Source organism: Meriones unguiculatus, chromosome 10 (assembly GCF_030254825.1).
Source record: "Meriones unguiculatus strain TT.TT164.6M chromosome 10, Bangor_MerUng_6.1, whole genome shotgun sequence".
Lineage (NCBI taxonomy): Eukaryota > Metazoa > Chordata > Mammalia > Rodentia > Muridae > Meriones > Meriones unguiculatus.
In genome coordinates, this window is record NC_083358.1 from 34,407,071 (window position 1) to 34,430,097 (window position 23,027).

General features: G+C 43.8%; 1 protein-coding gene across 1 annotated transcript in view; it reads left to right on the top strand.

The window, feature by feature from the left end:
- Positions 1 to 1,675: 1,675 nt before the first annotated feature.
- Positions 1,676 to 23,027, top strand: part of Ces5a (carboxylesterase 5A) — a 34,460-nt gene continuing 13,108 nt past the window's right edge. Inside the window, exons 1-8 of the mRNA XM_021660405.2 lie at positions 1,676 to 1,748; positions 2,696 to 2,900; positions 5,438 to 5,576; positions 7,355 to 7,488; positions 8,599 to 8,752; positions 10,842 to 10,946; positions 12,523 to 12,627; positions 13,989 to 14,129. Of these exons, the coding sequence (XP_021516080.1) occupies positions 1,676 to 1,748; positions 2,696 to 2,900; positions 5,438 to 5,576; positions 7,355 to 7,488; positions 8,599 to 8,752; positions 10,842 to 10,946; positions 12,523 to 12,627; positions 13,989 to 14,129 (1,056 nt within the window). The remainder of the gene's footprint in view (positions 1,749 to 2,695; positions 2,901 to 5,437; positions 5,577 to 7,354; positions 7,489 to 8,598; positions 8,753 to 10,841; positions 10,947 to 12,522; positions 12,628 to 13,988; positions 14,130 to 23,027) is intronic.

The following is a 23,027-nucleotide window of genomic DNA, read 5'->3' on the forward strand; positions in this document are numbered from 1 at the left end:
CAAAACATAAAATAATTTTGCTGAGTCAGGGATTAAACTGACACAGATTTCACGGTCTTTATATACTTTTTGTGGTGAATCAGCAGTACATAGCAGTGGAGTTGGGAGCAGGAAGAGGGGGACCCGCTGGAGTAATTCAGACTCTCACAGATTTATGGAGTGCCTGTCATATCTGTCAGTCTCTAGCTCTGATCTTGAGAAAATCCTTTCCTGTTTCTTGAGCAGAATTCTGTATCTAGCAGGAATTTAATACTTGCTCATGATTCACGATATGAATGTTATGAAGCATCTACCCAGAAATCCATCTGTGCATTAGATGGACACTTCCCAAATCTGCTATTATGGCTTTTAAATCATAGTGCCCGGTACCCAAATCTCAAGGTGATGGCGGGGGGGGGGGTGCCTTTTTACCAAATAGCAGTCCAATTGTCACACACTTGGGAAACCCCATTTGAGGCCTTTGACTCGGTGAGGTATGAAGCCAGAGATGCGGGTGGGGTTGTTCCTGGTTCTGGATTGCTAGGACCCACCAGCCTCTTCCCAGAGCCTGTACTTACATAGAATTGTGCTAAGCAACCGGAATGCTGCAGATAGCTCCTGGTGGCGTGAGTACTGTAACTTTACCTCTCCAGACCTCTTCCTTGGTGTATAGACCAGAAAATCTGGGTCCAGGTCACAATTACAGAGGGCTGACTCAATATACAATTCAAACCAGAAAAACAAAAATGCTATGCTGAGTACAGAGCATTAATTTTTTTAGAGATTGAAACTGTATTTAAAAAACTCAACACTGCCGTAAGACACGTGTACTGAAGCTGAGAAAACACTGTAACTTCAGCAAACACATACTGCGTTCAGTTTGCCATAGTCCTAACGGTGCCTTTTTGCCTCTCTCTTAGTCACCTCCATCCACTGCAAGTTTGCAGCCTTTTTGGCTTCCGTGGGCACCTGTTATAGTTTGAATATAAAGTATCTCCCACAGGATCAGGTGTTGCTGGCTGGTTGTGCTATTCTTTAGAAATGATGGAATCTTTGGAGAAGGGACAGCAGGAGGAAGTGATCCACTTAGGGCAGCTCATTGAGGCTGTCTTGTCTCTGGCCTCTTCCTGTGTCCCCTTCTCTACTTCCTACTTGTTGTGGTAAAACCTCCCACCACCACACATATCTGCCATAAAGCCTCTGAAAGCTCAAACGAACCTTTCCACACTGTTTTTTTTTTTTCCAAATTTTAATTTTTTATATTAATTACAGTTTTATTCACTTTGTATCCCAGCTGTAGCCTCCTCCCTCATCCACAACTTCTTTAGGTTGGGTGTTTTATTACAGCAAAGAGAATGTCTGACCTATGGGACATCTGTATGTAAGAACCCTAGCTTAGTGGACCCTAAGAGTCCTTTTATCTTCTGTCATCCTATGAGCATGAAGTCTATTAAGATGATTTTCTCAGCACAAGTGTTAATCATTACCTGCTTCCTATGTAAATCAGAACAGGAAAGTCCTGCTTGGCCAATTCTCTGAAAATTTTGCCTTGATGTTATTCTTGGTTTCTCTGGGTCCTGTGTTTTGCCTGTTCAGCACCTGTCCACTCACGGGAAACACTGCCTGATCCCTTTGTGAAGTTCTCTGAGGCCAGAAGCACCTGTGGACATCCAGACAGTTCAGGCTGGCCAACCAGATGAGTGGGGATCGGGTGCACCCAGGACAGGCCCTAATCTGGGTCATCTGGATCTTTGCAGCCATCATCAGGGGTGAGATGGCTGGTGGGAGATGAGGTTGCTCAGGCTGTGGGAGGTGGGTAGGGTTTTCTTAATCCAGCACCTTAGGCCACTTTGGCTGTGCTACCTTGACAGTGTAGGCTTTTCTAGCAGGGGAAATGAACCTCTTTCCCTGAGGTCTTGGGGGACCCATGGAGTGGTGTGTAGACCTTGAGTTCTTTACACCCTATAAGGAAAGGCACCATCCTGGGCACTGGGGAGACATGTGGACTGGAGCCTGTGCTCTATGGTGTTGCCTGTGGAGATAAGACTTGCCCAAATGACAGAGCAGGTGCTGGCCAAGATGCCTGGGTCCTGCCAGGTAAGGAGTTCAAGACCTTATACTCTGCAAAACTCAAGACGCTTACATGCCTGCGAACCCAACTCTTGGACGTGGAGGAGCTGATTTCAGCTGCCACCATCACGAGCATTTTCCTTTTACATTCTCGCTGGTACACATTCATTTTCATATGTAGCCAAGGCAGCTACCAAACTCATCCAAACCACAACTCTGTAGCTATCATTGCTCAGGAGCCTTCTGGGATAAAATTTAAAGGTAGTTTATTTGGTTGTAAAAATATAACCATCTGGCAACTTCAGGCAATGACTGACATGTGGTGGTTTTGTGGTGATGAAGAGTGTAGTGGACTCGGCAATCAATCTGGCAGGGTCCTGGCATCCACAAGTTCCAAAGAAAGGGATAACTTTGGTTAGAAGAGAATTGTCTCCCCAAGTTATTGGGTGTGGTGGTGGACTTTCAGCAGCAACTGAGGCAGCCTCTGTGGTGGTGTTCTCGAAAAACAATCCTGAAAGGAGAGGACCTTGTTTAACAAGAGGGTCCCAGCTACTATGGCCTCTGATTGGAAAAAGATCCCCAGAATGGCCTATCGTCTTTCTCTTTCCAACCGTCTCATCCCCGGTCCTGCCTTGTTTTTCTCCAGGGTCTGTGACTGAAGAGCTGAAAAGGTATACCAGGCTGGGATGGGTGCAGGGGAAGCAAGCCACCGTGCTGGGAAGACTTGAACCAGTGAATGTGTTCCTTGGGATCCCCTTTGCTGCACCCCCCCTGGGACCACTGCGGTTTTCCAGTCCACAGCCTGCAATCCCCTGGAATGATTTGCGAGAAGCCACTACCTATCCCGATCTGTAAGTCTCAGGTGGCTTGTGTCTCCAGGAACCGGGAGTTACTGTTGAGGGGGAATGTAGGTCATGAAGCCCAGGGGGCAGAGGAGAGGGAAGGGGCGTGGAAGTGGGAGAACCTCAGAGCCGGTGAGTGCTTCTGTGACTTAGGGCCCCCTGCTGGCTGCCCAGCAGAGTTGTTGGAGGGTTGTTAAATATGTACCTCTTCCCTGGTCTGTTCTAAACTTCCGGAATCAGACTCTTCGGAGCATAGCCCAAGAGTCTGAATGATCTGAAAGCTACCTGGGGTTCCAGGCCCCGAACAGGTATAAGAAGTGCAGTGTATTTCTGTCTGACCCATTACCCTGGGTTGACCTTTGTGGTGAGTCTGGATTAGGGTTTTAGAGAGCAGAACCACAGTGAGCGTGTGTGTGTGTGTGTGTGTGTGTGTGTGTGTGTGTGTACATGCTTAACTCAGTTGTGTCTAAGGCAAGGCAGGGCCCACAGTGAGAACTCCATAAATGCCTGTGGGCTGACAGTATAGCTGCAGCCTTAGTCACTCTTCTAGTCTTTGTGCCCAAATTCTGACAGAAAACTTAAGGGAAGAAGGGCAGATTTTGGTTCATAGTTTGGTCCGTAATTGAGATATAATTCATCATTGTAGGGCAGGCACAGCAGAGTCTGTGGCTTCAGGAGACTGAAGCTGGGATTCCTCACAGCTGGGCAGATGAGGAAGCAGAAAACAGGCTCCTCTCCTCTCTTTTCTTCACTGTGAGACCTGAGCCCACAAATCACAGCCTAGGAGAGTCTAAATTCAGTCAGGTTGACAATGATGATTACCCATCGCAGAGGCCTCAGTGACACAAGAGGCTTGGGAGGCAAGCAGCTCCCAGCCAGTGAAGAGTTTCAAGGCTAGTCACCACGTTAGTTGTGGAAGAGTCATAGAATGCTGTGTGGGATAGTGAGACTTGAAGATCCCCGGGGATATCCAGTTCTTCTGTGAAGTTCTTAGGTTGGTCCCTTGGCTTCTAGGCATTAGGGGTCCAGGCTTTATAAAGGAGTACCTTGGAACCAGGTCTGAAAAAGATGACTTCATGTGGCTCACATGTGGGTTGGAAACAATATGACAAAAGTCATTAGTTGGTTTATTTATTTGTTTATTTTTTCAACTCATTCAGAAACAACATATGTGCCCCTATGACACTATGGCAATTCACCTACACACCCAAACATCTCAAGTACTGGCCCACAGGAAGCTCACCCAGATAAAGATCAAAACTCAGCATTTGCGTTCTGGTTTCTATGGATTTCTGGTTTCTTGTTGATTTTTTTAATGTTATAAAGATGATAAAAACAGAAGATCATTGTGTGTGTTGGGAACTGTCATCACAGCCTCCCTCAAGAAGCATGTAGACCAGTAATAATGGAAGGCAGAGAAAAATGATTGATAATTAAAATGTGAGGAGTCAAGGTAACCACCAGGGGTCAGGGAAGGCAACTGAGGAAGAGCAGAGAGCTCGCTAGCTCAGTTTTGAGAACAGCTCAGGGATGCCCCTGTGGAAAGCAGTGAGGCCTGAATTTATGAATGACAATGTACCAAAGGAGCCAGGAGCATAAACACCCAAGAAGAAACATATTTCAGTGGTGGTTTCTCATTGTTCTGCCCACTCCTCTATCAAGAAAACAATCAATAATAACTGAACACTTAAGTATGGCATAAACATCCACACATACACTTAAACCACTCCTTCGCCCTTTGGGTAAGATCAAATGTAGTATGTTCCCATTCTTCGTGTGTGCCAGGCTCTGTGCCAGGAACTGTGAGGTGCAGAATTGATTACTCCAGACTCACGGCTTGTTTAGCTGCTCATAATCGAGCTGGAGAAGATGATAATAGCACATACAAGCCCAGGGCAAGTTCTAGGGCATAACACACACTCTGTGGGTGTTTCTGAAGAAGAGCTGTGGTCACTCTGTGAAATCAAAAAACGCTTCTTGGAGAAGGGGTATTTGCACCCAATCTGAAAGCAAGGGAGGATTGGGAACCAGAACACACAGGAAGAAGCAGTCTAGGCAGAGATAGCTTGTGAAAAGCCTGGGCGCAGAAGTCTTTCTGTACCTATCTGGGTTCCTGGAGTGGAGGCTGTGGAAAGATCCCTTTGTTCCTCTGGGTATAGCAGAGAAACTGCTGGGAGAGAACCTTTCTTGAGCAACTCAGTGGTGGGCATAAACTATTTTAGAAAATGAGCTCTGCTACCCAGGAACTGAATTAAAGGAAATCATCATTTGTTAGTTTCTTTGCATGCTTCTGAAAGAAGGGGATAGGGCACAATCAGATTCTGTACATGCCTCTTTGTTCAAAAGGATGGCTGGGCCCTCCCTCTGTCCCAAGAACGGGACTCTCCCTGGAAGGCATGCTGGCATAGATGCTGGAAAGATTCTCTCTCTCTCTCTCTTTTTCTCTCTCTCTCTCTCATTTCCCTTTCACATCACCTTCCTACCCCTTCTCCTTCCCTTCCCTATCTCCCTTCTTACCTCTCCCCCTCTCCCTCCCTCCCTCCCAGGTGCTTTCAGAACTCAGGGTGGCTCTTCACATACCAGAGCATGCTCAAAGTGCATTACCCTAAACTCAGAGTTTCAGAGGACTGCCTGTACCTGAACATTTATGCTCCAGCCCACGCCAATGATGGCTCCAGTCTCCCGGTAAGGCTGCCTGCTGCACTGAGGAGCTGCTAGCAGGCCTGGGAACCAAGTGGGTGTGGGGCATCTAGAGTTAGACTTAGCCTCCTATTGGGTAAGAGGAGAATTCCATCACACAAGTAACTTTTGTTGTTGTTTGTTTTGTTTTTAATCATAATGGAAGCTGCCCTCTACCATTGTGTCTGTTGGATATTTTAATGGTAGTGATTTAACTTTCAATTTTCATTTCATTTTGTCTTTCCCCCCTCTCTGGTAATTGTCTGTGCAACTTAGAAAAAGATACATTTTAAAAAGACTACATAAAAAAAAAAAAAACTGTTCTTTGAGTTTGAGAACCCCCTTTAAAAGAGTATAACTGAATCATTCATCTTCCCTTACCTAATTGTATAGCCAGGTACTAATGTCAAGTACTTCCTTTAAGAACATAAGGAACAGTGTAGCATGAAGGAAGGAAGGGTTTCTTTGATCTGTGTTTTAGCCACACCCCCTCTTTCAGCATGCCTCTGCAATGAGAGAACCTTTCACAGTGCTATGGCAGCAATATTTGCCAGGTTTTTACTGTGCAAGAGATGAGGAAGCTGAGGCACAAGGAGGGCACATTGATTGCTCTACACAAAGCCAGCGTTTTTTCTTCATGGCTCTCTTCTCTTTTTTCTGACTTAAGGGCTAAGGTCTCGAAGAGCGAGTTGGAGAAGTAGAAGGGCTTTATTATGGGCTATTGAAGTAGTGACAATACCATTTGAATAGTATTTGTGTTCATTGGTCCTAATATTTCCTGAACAAGGGAATGTTTCTATACATCTCCTTTCTGCTCCTTTTTTGCTGACGATTAAAAAAAAAAAAGCTAAAGAAACCTCTTCAGCTGACATCTTAGACAAAAATCAACTTTTGGGAGAAAGAATTGATTTTGGCTCACAGTTCTAAGGGTCCCGTCTATCATGGCAGAGATGTGACAGGCTCTGCAGACCAGAGCAGGCACACTTTATCCACAGCCAGAACCAGAGACATGAATGCCAGTGCTCACCTGGTTTGCTTCTTTCAGTTCAGCCCAGGACTCCGTTGTCCTAATGTAGATAGTCTTTCACAACTATTCCTGGAAGCTAACCTAACCAAGGCAATCACTCACATGCTCACCTGCAGGCATATCTCCTAGGGGACTCGAGAGCAGTGGTTCTTAGCCTTCCTAATGCTGTGACCACCGACCATAAAATTATTTTCATTTCTACTTCATAATTCTAATTTTGCCACTGTTGTGAATAGTAATGTAAATCTCTGTGTTTTCTGATGGGCTTAGGTGACCTCTGTAAGAGAATCATTAGACCACTGCTCTAGAGCTTGTGAAGCTGACAGTTTTAACATCACAGCTTTTGCTCTTATGGAGCCTTACAATGGTTCCCTATGGGCCACAGGCTCCATGGCCTTCAGTTCCCAGTCTCTAAGCATTTGAACTGAGTCAACACTGTTTTAAAAGCTTTAACTGTAGTCTCTTCTTTGGACCCCACAAAAACCTCCTGAGATATTTATACTCTTTTCAACTTTTACTTGAGTCAGGGGTCAGAGGAACAACCCCAGGGAGTTTGAGAATCCTGTCTGTGTTCACTCAGCCAACCCAATGTGCTTACTCAGGTGCCAGGAGTGTATGTGCTTAACCCCGGGCCTATTGAAAAGGCAGGACAATGGAGCCCACTTACAAAGAAGAGTGAGACATTTATATTTTCCTTGATTAAATAATAGTAATAATCCAACAAGCAGATTGACTGGGGGTGATTCTGTCTTCACAGGTCATGGTGTGGATACCAGGGGGTGGCTTTGAGACTGGCTCAGCCTCCATCTTTGATGGGTCTGCCCTGGCTGCCTATGAGGATGTATTGATTGTGACCATTCAGTACCGCCTGGGGATATTTGGCTTCTTCACGTGAGTCTCTTCTGGTGAATGACACTCCAGACCACAGAGGCCCCTGTGGTAGCTGTGGGTGGTGGCCAGCTACTTTAGGAGGCATGGACGTTCAGTGGCATTGAGTAACCTAGATCCTGATTAGTAAGGCAATTTAACACATCAACATGAAACCCCTCAAATCCTAGCAGTTTAAAAAGACCTCTTTCTCATCAACGACTGTCCAAGTTTGTGCCCCTGAGAATAGATGTCCTTGCACATGGTCAACCAGGGCCCTAAGACCCTTCCATCTTTCAGCTCTGATGCAGATGCCCTCAACCTGCATTTGACCAGCTATGAAGAAAGCATAGAGGGCCAGCCTGAAGATGGTGCTCATCTCTCTGTTGACATGCCTCTTGGTAGAAGGCTTTCACATGTCCACTAGGGTGCAAAGGAGACAGGGACAGAAATGGAGCCTAGTGCTATGACCTGGAATTGTGCGAATCCGATAGTCTGGGACAGGCTTGATTGGGCAGGGAGTTGAATGCCATGGTGTCCATGGAATTTGCAACTTTATCTTTTGAAGATTGAGGGTCCTAGAAGTATCCCACTCAGAGAAGTGTACTGGGAAGAAAACTTTAGAAGAGACTAGAGGATAGACCATGCCTGACGGCTCTGCAATAAGAAATTGCGAGGCCAGTAAGGAGGCTACTGCTGTCTTATTGACTCTATGGAGGGTTGAATCATAAAAACAAGAGGCAGCAAGTGCAATGCAGTGGGCCTGGTGTCTATCTTTCCAGCACTCCTGTAGAGCGGGTACTATTGCTATCCTTAGTTTCATGAGGAATTTGTGGCCAAGTGGTTAAATGTCTCACCCAAGAATCCACACTACTAAACACAGCCCATGCACCTACCAACTTAATGTTCACACTCTGGTGGGTCCCACAATGGTTCCCACTCCTCCCTGAAGGAGAGCAATCTCCTGGTGATTATCTCTAGCTGTAGCACAGGCTTCGTTGCTTGGCCTAGTGTCCTCAGCTCCTGTAGGACTCTGGTTCTCAATGTTCAGCCAGCTCTCACCTGACAGAGAGCTATGGGACCGCAGGAAACATAGTAGCTAATGAAGACCTCCCACTTTGCCTTTCACCCCAGCACACGGGACCAGCATGCCCCTGGGAATTGGGCTTTCCAGGACCAGCTCGCTGCCTTGCAGTGGGTCAAGGAGAACATCAAGTTCTTCGGTGGAAACCCTGACTCCGTGACCATCTTTGGTGGCTCAGCGGGAGCCATAAGCATTTCTAGCCTCGTGAGTTTTCTGCACTATTACTTGGCTGGGGGTGCGGGTGGTTAATAATCATAAAAATTATTACCTTGAATACATATAACAATTTTTTTATTTCCTTAGAGTTAAATAAGACACTTTTATCAACTCTTTCAGAATTTTATCTGTGCATGCAATGCGTTTTAATCACATTCATTCTCTTACTTCTCTCCTAAACACCAAGATCCAACTTTACAAACTTCATGTCATTTTTATTTTGAGTAACACACTGAGTTCAATTCGTGCTACTCATATCTCTATGGTATGGAGTAGTGAACTGGAGTAGAACAACAGAAACATTTTAAAGAATACAAATTGCTTCGCGGCTAAATTTTGAGTCTTATTTCATGGACATGACAACGGTCACCAGGAGGGTTTAGGTAAATTCCTAAGGTCACATAAGGAGTGATAATTTGAGGGGGAAAATTTCCGTGTTTGTAACATTGAATCTATCCAATCTAGTCATTAGGACTGGTAAACACTTATTTGTAGTGGTCTCTCTCTCTCTCCTTCCTTCTCTCTCTCTTTCCCTCAAACACAGGATAGCAGTGGCATCACATCGTGGGAGCCCATGAAGGGAGAGCATCATACCTTGAACCAGGAAGCAGAGAGAGATGTGTGCAGTTGGGGCTACTCATTTTATTACCACTCCCTTCTGAGAACTACTTTAGTCCTTCCCAAGATCAGGGACTCCTCCTTGGTTCCTCTTTTACATGTCTTCCAATACTGCCATCCTGGAGACGAAGCATCCAGCATCTGGACTTTCTTAGGAGAGTCACAAAACAATAGCATCATTCACTAGAAAAACTCAGCTAAAGCAAGAATAATGAAAGGCATGTAGATGCACACACAGAGTGTCCATGTCTCATTGAAAGCTGGGTATAGGCATTGTCCTTTTACAGACAGTCTGCTGCCCAGAATTTGGGCTTGGGTCCTTTTGTGTAGATAAGCTGCAGAATTTGTTGCCTTTAAGTACAGTTTATGAGAATTTTTATGGTTAGCACCCATTTAAACATATCGACAAAGTAGCTTGTAGCCTGTAGAATAGCTTTTAGGAAATTGCTCTTCCACTATCACAACGGCATAGCAGGTTTTCAGTTTTCTCTCAAAGATTTCACTCTTACCCACACCAAATTTGACAGCAATTTCGGTATTTTTTTTTTTAGCAACGCATCTTTATCAATTTTTCCCTAGACACAATGCTGTCTTTTCATGTGTAAAGTCCACTGGTCTGCATGATATTCTCTTGATGGTGTAATCACAAAACAAGTGCAGCTGACAATACAACTTTGGGAACAACTTACACGACTTTTGGCAAAAGACTGATGCAAATGAAAATGCATGAATGTGCTAGAAAATGACTGTGGTCACCCGAGTGGTCAGCATTTCCCTGACATGAATAAACATGTGAATTAGAGGTCAGTTACATAGTAGTGGGCTAACTACTATTGCTGTATTGCCCAACTCCTCAAGGTAACTATGTTTACAATGTCACCTTCTAAAGAGGACTGTGCTAATCCACTTTATATGTGTGGTAAGGGTCACCCTTCATGAATGAGCTTGACCAGACAATGAGTGATCACTCATATTCATTACTGCTCCCATTTTAACTAAACAGATCTATGACATGGATACAGTTTTGCTACAGTGTTTCAGAGGAATAAACTGATGCCTGGGAAGGTTAAGTGACTTGCTAGGATGAAGGGCCTAAAGGCACTAGGAACCATGTCAGAAATGCTGACTAAATGTTCCTGAAGCCAATCGTGGAGGTACATGTCCATAATCCTGGCACTCAGAGGCTGAAGCAGAAGGGTGGAGGGAGCCGGGAATACAGTGTAAGACCCTGTCTTAAAAACAGAAAATAATAATAAATAAATGGGGACTCACAGAGCTGAAATAACCCATTTAAGCCTCTATAGCTAGTCCTTAAACTCCCAAGCAGGGCTCTCCAGCCCAAAGCTTGGATCCTGAAGGAGGCCTCCTGGGATGCTGATTTAAGAAAGGGATGGATGGCATGTACAAAGGGTGTGATTCTGGGATAACTGCTGCTGTGTCTCCTACATTCTCCTTTCAGGTTCTGTCTCCTTTGAGCAAGGGCTTATTCCACAGAGCCATCATGCAGAGTGGAGTGGCCATCATCCCCAGCATGAGGAGCTTTGACGATGACCTGAAGCATGATGTAGGTACACTACATCTGTCCTTTTTCCCCAAAAGCCACAGGCCTTCTGCCTTCTCATCATATGCTTAGATTTCCTTACTGACTGTGTACAAAGAACCTGATGCTAGTCTAAGGGCAGTTTTGCGCCTGTCTGGGATGCCTGTCCAACAGGAAAGGGTCCTGTTACACAGCATAGCATTAACATTGTGCCCGACTGTGTACGTATGCATGTCATAGAGGGAAGGAGTCCAGTCACACAGTGCAACATTACTGTTGTGCCTGAGTGTGCACATGGGTGTTATAGCTCTTAAATAATTTTTGTGGGAGCACAAGCCAGTCCCAGTTATTCTGAGCAGTTGATCTGTGCCTGCCATGCTACCCTAGGGTTCAATGTTGAGAAAGAGTCTGAGGCTATTTCCAGCTCTTTGGGGTATGATGCAGTGGCCAATGAAGTTTAGGGGATGAAGGGGGTGCGTATCCCAGAGATTTGTCAGCCCCTGAAAATTATTCATCTAGTGCTGCATTTTTAATTTCTTTTCCTCTCTCTCTCCCTCTTTCCTGCCTTCCTTCCTTCTTTTTCTGGAGGTGAATATCTCACTATGTTGCCTAGGCTGCTCTCAAATGTCTGGGCTGAGGAGACTCTTCTATCTCAGTCTCTAGAGTATCTGGGACTACACTTGTGAAACCCTTCATTGAGTTCATATGGTACATTTTCTTAAACATGATGTAGAAAATAGTACCCCCAAAGTCTAAATAGTGTCATACAATTATGAACTAGCCTCAGGATAGATGAATATGGATTTTGGTAACGCTCAATACAAAGCTACTTTCACCCCCAAAGCATTTATTGAGTTCACGTGGCCTCTCGGTGCTGTATTTGGACTCATAGCTTTATCAGTGGAGGAAGTAGACCCACTAGAGAAGACCATGATGTTTTTGTTGCAGAGAACATTACTAGATTCTGTGCATTGGTGTGGAAGGAGGTCCTTGCATAAGCTCCAGTCCCATGTGGACTCTATATGCTGGCCCTGTGTGCAGCATTGTGGAGACTGCAGTGGACTGGAGCAACGTCCTAGAGAATGCAGGACTTGAGCCTCAAATGAGAGAAAAAAGTAAACAGAAGAAAATGCAAAATTGTAATTGTGAAACGAAAAAAGTAAGAGTAATATCTTTAGAGATAAAAGACCTAGAGATTTTTAGCCATGTGGGGCTGACACTTAATCAATACAGGTAAAATCCCAGGTCCTGCCCTGGCTGATGACTGGAGGGTGTAAAGCTATCCATCACTCTTGAGGTTCCAGCTCCATTGAGCACCCCAAGATCAGAACCTCATGGCATTGTAGCTATCAGCAGCTATGAGGAAACCCTGATCCCAATAGAATGGTAACCCCTTTCTCCCAGCTCTGGCAGCCATTAGAGTCAGCTAGTGGCTGCCAAAAAGCTAACATCAGGGTGGCAGCATGGACCTACAGAGTCAGGTTGCATGCTGGACCTCACACAGACAGACCACCTGTGGCTGGTGGCGAGGGCACTTTCCAGACTTTAGTGTTCCTGGGTGCATTTGGTACCACTGTCTGCCTGCCTTCTCCGTCAACAGTTGCAGGTGGTTGCCGACTGCTGTGATAGCAATGTGTCAGACTCCCAGGCTTTGCTGAAGTGCCTGAGAGAAAAGTCTTCCACGGAGTTGCTGATGCTTGGCCAGGTGAGGAGGGAGGGTGAAGCTGGAGGTGGGTAGCTCAGTGGAGGCTGAACATTCTATCCCTTTCATTTATTTTGATTGGAGACTTTGACAAGAGGGCAGTATCTGAATGATGTGGGGATTTGGACTCTTACAAATGACTTAAAGGACATGGTGGGATAGGAAAATCGCTCAGGCTGGGCTGTTGCTTGGACATTGAAGGCATCACCCTGAGAAGAGGGCCATGCTTGTGCCACATGGCCCTGAAGCTCAAGTCAAGAGCAAGGGCTGAGGGTTATGACTGGAAGTAATTTTTTCCTGCAAAGGAATGAGCAGAGAGATGCCTCCTGCTGTAGGCATCCGACCAAGGTGTGGCTGGCACTAGTGTATTCCACCATCAGATGGCTAGCTGGACTGTTGGTTTTAATGGACCTTCCAGTCTTGAGGCTCTGCTGGTCCTTGAATGATCGTTATTTATCAGACTCATGCTCATAGCTACTCGGCATATGTAGAATATTTGCATTCTGGAGTCTTAAAGTGGGTAATAGTGATGCACCATTGTAAGCTCTTGCATGGCCCCATCTATCTAATTCACGAAAAAGACCCCCTCCCCCCCAAAAAGAAAACATGATCAGGGCCAGTGAGAATGCTCATCCAAGAATAGTGTTTGAAGTCTGACGACCCTGTTTCAATGCCCAGAACCTACCTAAAGATGAAAGGATGAAACAATTCCACACAGGGGGTCCTCTGGCCTCCACACAAACACTGTAGCATGTGCATGCCCAGCTTCCAACATCACACACACACACACACACACACACACACACACACACACGGGATCAAAAACAAAATACATGATCAAGACACAGTTGTTGAATTCTGAGCCCCAAAACACAAGGATGGGTTAGTATCCATTTTCTACGCTATGCTACTCCTTCTCATTTTGGCCAGAAGTTCTCAAACTTGAGCAATCATCAGTATCACCTGGAGATGGCCCCAGTGGTAGCCGCTAGACTGCCCTTAGGTTCCCTATTCCAAAGACCTGAGAGCTTGTCTATTTAATAAATTTCCAGATGATGTTGATTCTGGTAGTCTATGACCCCCCCCCAAAAAAAACAAACTTCTGTGCTGGGTTATTATTTTTCTTTGACTGATGTTATTATTGTTGTTTTATTTTTTAAGCAGATGAGAAACTAAGGCACAGAAAAGTTTATAGATATTTTTTTTCCTTAAGTAAACGGCAGGCCAGGTCAGAAACTAATGTATTTTGCTGAGCCAACCAATAGTGTTTTGTTTTTCCTGTTTCTGGATGCATTTGGACTTCTGGGGACAGTATAGGTTTTGTAAATAAAAGTGGCTGCTGGTTTTTCCTTTCCTTGTTGCAGAACACAAAGTCATTCACTAGAGTGGTCGACGGTTCTTTCTTTCCCAATGAATCACTGGAACTACTGTCTCAAAAGGCGTTTAACGCAGTTCCTTCCATCATTGGAGTCAATAACCAGGAGTGTGGCTACATATTGCCCATGGTAAGAATTCTGGTTGTCCTCTCTGCCTCTCCCTCAACAGCAGGGCAACTGTTTGCTTCCACAGATGATTCCCCATGCGATAAGGGTTGGGAGCCTATTGCTACTCATGCAATAGTAATCTTCCCGTGGACTGGAGGAGGGGTCGTAGTGTGTTTGGCTCATGATTTTGACCATCAGAAAGTAAAAGCAGCATGGTGCCAGCATTTGGAGGTGACTCCACAGGCTATGTCAGAACATGATGGAGAAGCAGAAAGGCCTGCCTGCAGAAGGGGTCCAGCAGAAAGAGGCAGGGCCACTTTATAACTCATCCCTTTGAAAACTAACCAGGTTCTAGGAGAACTACATTAATCTCTTCAAAGGATGGTACTCCTATGACCCAATTGCTTTTGCCTAGGTCTTACCTCTTAGAGACATTTATAATGGGAAGCAAACTTCCAGCACATGAACATTTGGTTGGACATACTCAAACACATGTAACCTATAGGCAAGAAGAAATGGGGTCTGAGAACAGTACGTCCATATTGCTCTTTATATAGATTTATTGCAAAGGAAGCAACTGTGTACAGAGGAAAGAGTTGGATATATTGGTCTTTACTAAAGCAAACAAACAAAAACAAAAACAAAACAAAAAAGCCCACAAGTTAGTTTTCAAGAGGATGCTGGGAGAACCTGGAGGCCAGGTCCATTGGTTAAATGGACTCCTTAGCTGCTTGTCCCCAGACCCATTTCTAATTAGCAAAAAGACTGTAGTGTGTAACTCTTATGATTTAACCTCTGCTTTTCAAGTTGGACACACATTTAATAGCCTGGTATCTTGCAAGCACTCAGTAAATGCTAACTCTTGGAATAATGCTAGAGATGGAGGAGGGGGAATCTGTACTCAGATCTGCACCATTCTGAGGATCCCACGGGTACTGGTTTCAGCGAAATCTGTTCTTGTTTGCTGGAGACCTAAAGCAAATCCTGTTCTTTTACCTGAGAAGGATGTTAGTACTCGAAAGGTGTCTGTGGGAAACTGTCAGGGAGGAAGATGACAAGTTTTTCAAGTAAATTTATTTGCTAGTGAATTGGAGGTCTACCCGCTCATGCTTTTAAGCCAAAGCACTGCCAGGAAATGATCAGAGGAATGACGTGGCGCCTCTGCCATGTGAAAATGCGCCACTGTGAGCTCTTCCCAAACAGCAATTCTCTGCTCCAGTGCCTCTGCTCTTTTGTGGGCAGTTTGCTGTTTTCATCTCAGGAGTGAGGAATCTGAGATATAGAGAGTTACTTGCAGATTCACAACAGTCCCCCAGCCCCGTGAAATGTCCATAACCCCCACTCTATTGCTCTCTACCACTGGCTCCTTAGCGGTCCTGACCAAAAAGGTTTTGGAAGGAGAGTAACAGACCACTGTCTTCTCTGTGAACCTGAGGTTAAACTAAAGTGTGTATCAGTTCAGATCACCATGACAAAGAGAGTCTTTTTTTTTTTTTTTTTTTCAATGCAGTTTATTCAGGAACCTTGAACAATCCTCGGACCCTGGGGAAAGCCAGCCCACAGCTTAAATAGCCTCTGGGTAGCCAACTCAGGCGTGCCACGTGGGCAATGCAGATAGGTCCACATACATGGAAGCAAGCCAGATCCTCAGCCTTAGCCAAATGTGGAATTGTTCGTGACAGAGAGCACTCACCATCGGGAAGGTGGAAGGCAGAAACCAGCTCCATCTTTAAGGCATAGCATTCCGCAGCTCTCTACAGTTCCCCCTTTTTGTTTTAGATGCATCAGGCAAGAGTAGAGGTCTGATCTCTGATATTAGAAATAAATTGGGACTTTGTACCAATATTCATTTAGGTGTCATCCACCCAAAGAGCATCAGACCTGTCCAATACCTTTTTCTCAGAGGCGGGACCTGGGGCATCAACCCGCATGCAATCAGACATGCTCTTCTCTGGGTCCAAAGCGGCTGACCCTGAGTGCAGTGCTTAGCCTCACATCCTGAGTGTAACATTTTAGCTTTTTATGGTATCCAACCATGCTTGGGGCGAATGTCCTGCTTCAATGGCTGTAAAGGCCTGAATGATCATGGCTGCATCACACTGTTGTGAGACTCTAATCTTGCATATATACCACAGGCAAACCAAGGAGACCAACACCAGAAGGCCTGCTAACGCTCCCATGCCCGCCCATTCCTTCAGATGATTCATGGCTGCAGCAATCCATGATGATAATCCTGTGGCTAGTCCTGCGTCCACTCTGGTAGAATTTACTGTGATAATGGCCACTCTCAGCTGCTCCATCGTAGTATCGAATTCTCCAGTCCAATTACCTAAAATATAGCTCGACAATTGTTTAGACAGATTTGCAGCACAGGAAAAATTCTCATGTTGTATGCTAGTGACACAAAGTCCAGCATACTTTCATTGACAGGCGGGTTGAGCCATTTGCCATAGGGTATCAATTTGCTCCTGCACGAGGTCAATCCTCTGATTAAACACCATCAAGCCTCCTTTTAGTTGAGCATTAATTCCTTTTTGTACATCTAAGGCATGAGCTACATTGGCTAAAAGATTATTCAGGGTCTGAGCAGTCTGCACAGTATGACCAATGGCTAATGCCCCGGTGGTAGCTCCAACAGCCGCCAATGAGATGGTAGTAACAATGGTGGCTTTAGTTCCAAGATCCCTTTTCTGTCTGAAGAGAGTCATAGCGTGAGGGGCATCAACGGGCTCAGGCACCCAGTGAGGCATGCGAGTAACCAGGGCATACCTAAATTTACTAGCATTCCAGCATTGGGCAAAAAAGCAAGTATCATTACCACAATTACTTGGCTCTATCTGGCTAATAATGAATAAAAATGGGGGATATAGACAAACAGGTGTGGGCTTATAGGAAATATTATGAGAAGCCTTAAACCCCTCGTTGAAACATCCTGCGTCAGTTCTAGAACTAGCAGTGGTAGTGTCCGAGGTCTGAGTAGGTTCAGGAGACCATTGCCCCCAGGGGCGAGACGTGCTCCATGCCAATTGACTAACTCCATGTTTTCCGCCACTTTTGAAAGTCATTTAAGGTTCTTAAATTATTTTTTTCCCTTTTTTTAAAAAAAATTATTCATCAATTACACTTTATTCATTCTGCATCCCCCCATAAGCCCCTCCCTCCTCCCCTCCCAGTCCCACCCTCCCTCCTCCCTCTGCTTGCATGCCACTCCCCAAGTCCACTAATAGGGGAGGTTCTCCTCTCCTTTCTGATCTTAGTCTGTCAGTTCACATCAAAAGTGGCTGCATTGTCCTCTACTATGGCCTGGTAAGGCTGCTCCCCCCCAGAGGGAGGTGATCAAAGAGCAGGCCAATCAGATTATGTCAGAGGCAGTCCCTCTTCACATTACTATGTAACCCAATTGGACTCTGAACTGCCCTGGGCTACATCTGTGCAGGGGTTCTGGGTTATCTCCATGAATAGTCCTTGGTTGGAGTATGGGTCTCTGGGAAGTTCCCTGTGTTCAAATTTTCTTGTTCTGTTGCTCTCCTTGTGGAGACCCTGTCCTCTCCAGCTCTTACTATTTCCCAGTTCTTACCTAAAATTTCATTCACCTGCCCAACAGTTGCCCATCAGGCTCAGCATCTGCTTTGATAGTCTGCAGGGCAGAGGCTTTCAGAGGCCCTCTGTGGTAGGTTCCTAGGTTGTTTCCTGTTTTCTTCTTCTTCTGATGCCCATCCTCTTTGCCTTTCCGGATGGGGATTGGACATTTTAGTTAGGGTCCTCTCTCTTGCTTAGTTTCTTTAGATGCACAGGTTTTAGTGGGTTTGTCCTATGTTGTATGTCTATATGAATGTGTATATACCATGTGTGTCTTTTTGCTTCTGGGACAACTCACTCAGGATGATCCTTTCCAGATCCCACCATTTACCTGCAAATTTCATGATTTCCTTATTTTTCATTGCTGAGTAATATTCCATTGTGTAGATGTACCACAATTTCTGCATCCATTCTTCAGTTGAGGGGCATCTGGGTTGTTTCCAGCTTCTGGCTATTACAAATAAAGCTGCTACAAACATGGTTGAGCAAATGTCCTTTTTGTGTACTTGAGCCTCTTTTGGATATATGCCCAGTAGTGGTATGGCTGGATCTTGAGGAAGCGCTATTCCTAGTTGTCTGAGAAAGCGCCAGATTGATTTCCAGAGTGGTTGTACAAGTTTACATTCCCACCAGCAGTGGAGAAGGGTTCCCCTTTCTCCACAACCTCTCCAGCATGTGTTGTCACTTGAGTTTTTGATCTTGGCCATTCTCATGGGTGTAAGGTGAAATCTCAGGGTTGTTTTGATTTGCATTTCCCTAATGGCTAGTGAGGTTGAGCATTTCTTTAAGTGCTTCTCTGCCATTCGGTATTCCTCTACAGAGAATTCTCTGTTTAGCTCTGTTCCCCATTTTTTAAGTGGATTACTTGGTTTGCTGCTTTTCAGCTTCTTTAGTTCTTTATATATACTGGATATGAGTCCTCTGTCAGATAAAGAGTTGGTGAAGATTCTTTCCCAATGTGTAGGTGGTCGCTTTGTTTTGATGATGGTGTCCTTTGCTTTACAGAAGCTTTTCAGTTTCATGAGGTCCCATTTGTTGACTGTTGCTCTTAGAGCCTGTGCTGTTGGTGTTCTGTTCAGGAAATTTTCCCCTGTACCAATGAGTTCTAGGGTATTTCCCACTTTTTTTTCAAGCCGATTTAATGTGTCTGGTTTTATGTTGAGGTCTTTGATCCACTTGGACTTCAGTTTTGTGCAGGGTGACAAGTATGGATCTATTTTCATTTTTCTACATGTAGACATCCAGTTAGACCAGCACCATTTGTTGAAGATGCTATCTTTTTTCCATTGTATGGTTTTGGCGTCTTTGTCAAAGATCAGGTGTCCATAAGTGTGTGGGTTTATTTCTGGGTCCTCTGTTCGGTTCCATTGATCCACCATTCTGTTTCTATGCCAGTACCATGCAGTTTTTAAAACTGTTGCTCTATAGTACAAATTAAGATCAGGGATGGAGATACCTCCGGAAGATCTTTTATTGTAGAGGATTGTTTTAGCAATTCTGCGTTTCTTGTTATTCCATATGAAGTTGAGAATTTTTCTTTCCAGGTCTGTAAAGAATTGTGTTGGTAATTTGATGGGCATTGCATTGAATCTGTAGATTGCTTTTGGTAAGATGGCCATTTTTACTATGTTAATCTTGCCAAGCCATGAGCATGGGAGATCTTTCCATCTTCTCATATCTTCTTCTAATTCTTTCTTCAGAGATTTGAAATTTTTTTCATACAAGTCTTTGACTTCCTTGGTTAGGCTTACTCCGAGGTACATTATGTCATTTGTGGCTATTGTGAAGGGTGTTGTTTCCCTAATTTCTTTCTCAGCTCTTTTGTCTTTTGTATACAGGAGGGCTACTGATTTTTTTGAGTTAATTTTGTATCCGGCCACTTTGCTGAAGGTGTTGATCAGCTGTAGAAGTTCCCTGGTAGAGTTTTTGGGGTCACTCACATATACTATCATATCATCTGCAAATAGTGATAATTTGACTTCTTCCTTTCCAATTTGTATCCCCTTGATCTCCTTCAACTGTCTTTTTGCTCTAGCAAGGACTTCCAGCACTATGTTGAAGAGATATGGAGAGAGTGGGCAGCCTTGTCTTGTCCCTGATTTCAGTGGGATTGCTTTAAGTTTCTCTCCATTCAGTTTGATGTTGGCTATAGGCTTGCTGTATATCGCCTTTACTATGTTTAGATATGTGCCTTGTATCCCTGATCTCTCCAATACTTTGAACATGAATGGATGTTGGATTTTGTCAAAGGCTTTTTCAGCATCTAGGGAGATTATCATGTGGTTTTTTTCTTTCAGTTTGTTAATATGGTGGATCACATTGATGGATTTCTGTATATTGAACCACCCCTGAATACCTGGGATGAAGCCTACTTGGTCATAGTGGATAATATCTTTGATGTGTTCTTGGATTCGGTTTGCAAGTATTTTATTAAGTATTTTTGCATCAATGTTCATAAGAGAGATTGGCCGGAAATTCTCTTTCTTTGTTGAGTCTTTGTGAGGTTTAGGTACCAAGGTGACTGTGGCTTCATAGAATGAATTTGGTAATATTCCTTCTGTTTCTATTTTGTGGAATAGTTTGAAGAGAATTGGTGTTAGCTCTTCTTTGAAGGTCTGGTAGAATTCTGCGCTGAAGCCATCTGGTCCTGGGCTTTTTTTTGGATGGGAGACTTTTGATGACTGCTTCTATTTCTTTGGGGGATATAGGATTATTTATTTGATTTACCTGGTCCTGATTCAGCTTTGGTAAGTCAAATCGATCAAGAAAATTGTCCATTTCATTTAGATTTTCAAATTTTGTGGCATATAGACTTTTGAAGTAAGTCCTAATGATTGTTTGGATTTCCTCAGTGTCTGTAGTTATATCCCCCTTTTCATTTCTGATTTTGTTGATTTGGGTGGTGTCTCTCTGCCTTTTAGTTAGCCTGGCTAAGGGTTTGTCGATCTTGTTGATTTTCTCAAAGAACCAGCTCTTGGTTTCATTGATTCTTTGAATTGTTTTATTTGTTTCCAATTGATTGATTTCAGCCCTGAGTTTGATTATTTCCAGCCATCTACTCCTTCTTGGTGTGTCTGCTTCTTCTTTTTCTAGGGTTTTTAAGTGAGCCATTAGGGTGCTTGAATGAGCTGTCTCGAATTTCTTCTTGAAGGCACTTAGTGCTATGAACTTTCCTCTTAGCACTGCTTTCATTGTGTCCCACAGGTTTGGGTATGTTGTGTCTTCATTTTCATTGATTTCTAGAAAGACTTTAATTTCTTTCTTTATTTCTTCCCTGACCCAGCTGTCATTTAGTAACAAGTTGTTCAGTTTCCATGTGTGTGTAGGCTTTTTGTTATTTCTGTTATTGTTGAGGTCCAGCTTTATTCCATGGTGATCAGACAAGATACATGGGATTATTTCAATCTTCTTGTATCTGTTGAGGCTTGCTTTGTGACCCACTATATGGTCTCTTTTGGAGAAGGTTCCATGAGGTGCTGAGAAGAAGGTAAATTCTTTTGTGTTTGGGTGTAAAGTTCTGTAAATGTCTGTTAGGTCCATTTGATTCATGACCTCTGTCAGAGACATTGTTTCTTTGTTTAATTTCTGTTTTGTTGACCTGTCCTTTGTTGAGAGTGGGGTGTTGAAGTCTCCCACTATTAATGTGTGGGGATCTATATGTGCTTTAAATTTTATCAATGTTTCTTTCACAAATGTGGGTGCCCTTGTATTTGGGGCATAGATGTTCAGGATTGTGATGTCTTCCTGGTGGAATTTTCCCTTGATGAGTATGAAGTGTCCTTCCCCATCTCTTTTGATTAATTTTGTTTGAAAGTCTATTTTATCAGATATTAGAATGGCTACTCCTGCTTGCTTCTTGGGTCCGTTTGCTTGGAAAGTCGTCTTCCAACCCTTTACCCTCAGGTAATGTCTATCTTTGTGTCTTAGGTGTGTTTCTTGTATGCAACAGATTGCTGGGTTTTGTTTACGTATCCATTCTGTTAATCTGTGTCTTTTTATTGGAGAGTTGAGTCCATTGATGTTGAGAGAGATTAATGACCAGTGGCTGTTAGATCTCTTGATTTTGATGTTGGCTGTGGTCATCAGGTTGTGTGCTTGGTTGCTTTTTGTTTTACTGAAGTGAGGTTATTTATTTCCTGTGTTTTCTTGAATGTAGCTAGCTTTCTTGGGTTGTATTTTCCCTTCCAGTGTCTTCCGTAATGCTGGATTTGTTTGTAGGTATTGTTGAAATTTGTTTTTGTCATTGAATATCTTGTTTTCTCCATCTATGAGGACTGAGAGTTTTGCGGGGTATAGTAGCCTGGGCTGACATTTGTGTTCTCTTAGGGTCCAGGCCCTTCTGGCTTTCATATATATCTGCATGATATCCGTCCAGGCCCTTCTGGCTTTCATAGTCTCTGTTGAAAAGTCAGGTGTGATTCTAATGGGTTTGCCATTATATGTTACTTGGCCTTTTTCCCTTGCAGCTTTTAGTATTTTTTCTTTGTTCTGTATACTTACTGTTTTGATTATTATGTGGCAGGAGGATTTTCTTTTCTGGTCAAATTTGTTGGGTGTTCTGTAGGCCTCATGTATTCTAATTGGCCTCTCCTTTAGCTTGGGGAAATTTTCTTCAATGATTTTGTTGAAAATATTTTCTGGGCCTTGGAGAAGGGAGTCTTCTTTTTCCTCTATACCTATTATTCTTAGGTTTTGTCTTTTCATATTGTCTTGCATTTCTTGGACGGTCTGTGTCAGGAATTTTTCGGATTTTACATTTTCTTTGACAGATACATCGATTTCTTCCATTGTATCTTCTACACCTGAGATTCTTTCTTCCATCTCTTATAGTCTGTTGGTTATGCTTACCTCTGTAGTTCCTGTTTTTTTCCCTAGATTCTTCCTTTCCATTATTTCTTCCATTTGTGTTTTCTTTAATTTTTCCAATTCTATCTTCAGGTCTTGAGTTGTTTTGTTTACTTCCTTCACCTGTCTGATTGTACTTTCCTGTTTTTCTTTTAGTTCCTTCAACTCTGTTTCTATCATTTCATTCAGTGTTTTAAGAATTTCCTTTCTAAAGGCCATAAACTGTTTGGCTGCAGCTTCCTCTATTTCTTTACGGATGGCAATATTCTGTTTGAGTTTATCTTCCTCTATGTCTTTACGAATCTTATTTGTTTCCTCTGTTATCATCTTCATGAGCATACTTGTTAGGTCATCTTCTTGGATTTCAGTTATGGTGGGGTGTCCAGGGCTACTTGCCCCTGGGTAACTTGGTTCTGGAGATGCCATATTGCTCTGTCTTTTGTTGCTTGAGCTTTTACGCTGGCCTCTACCCATTGTGTTATCTTAGGTGTTTGG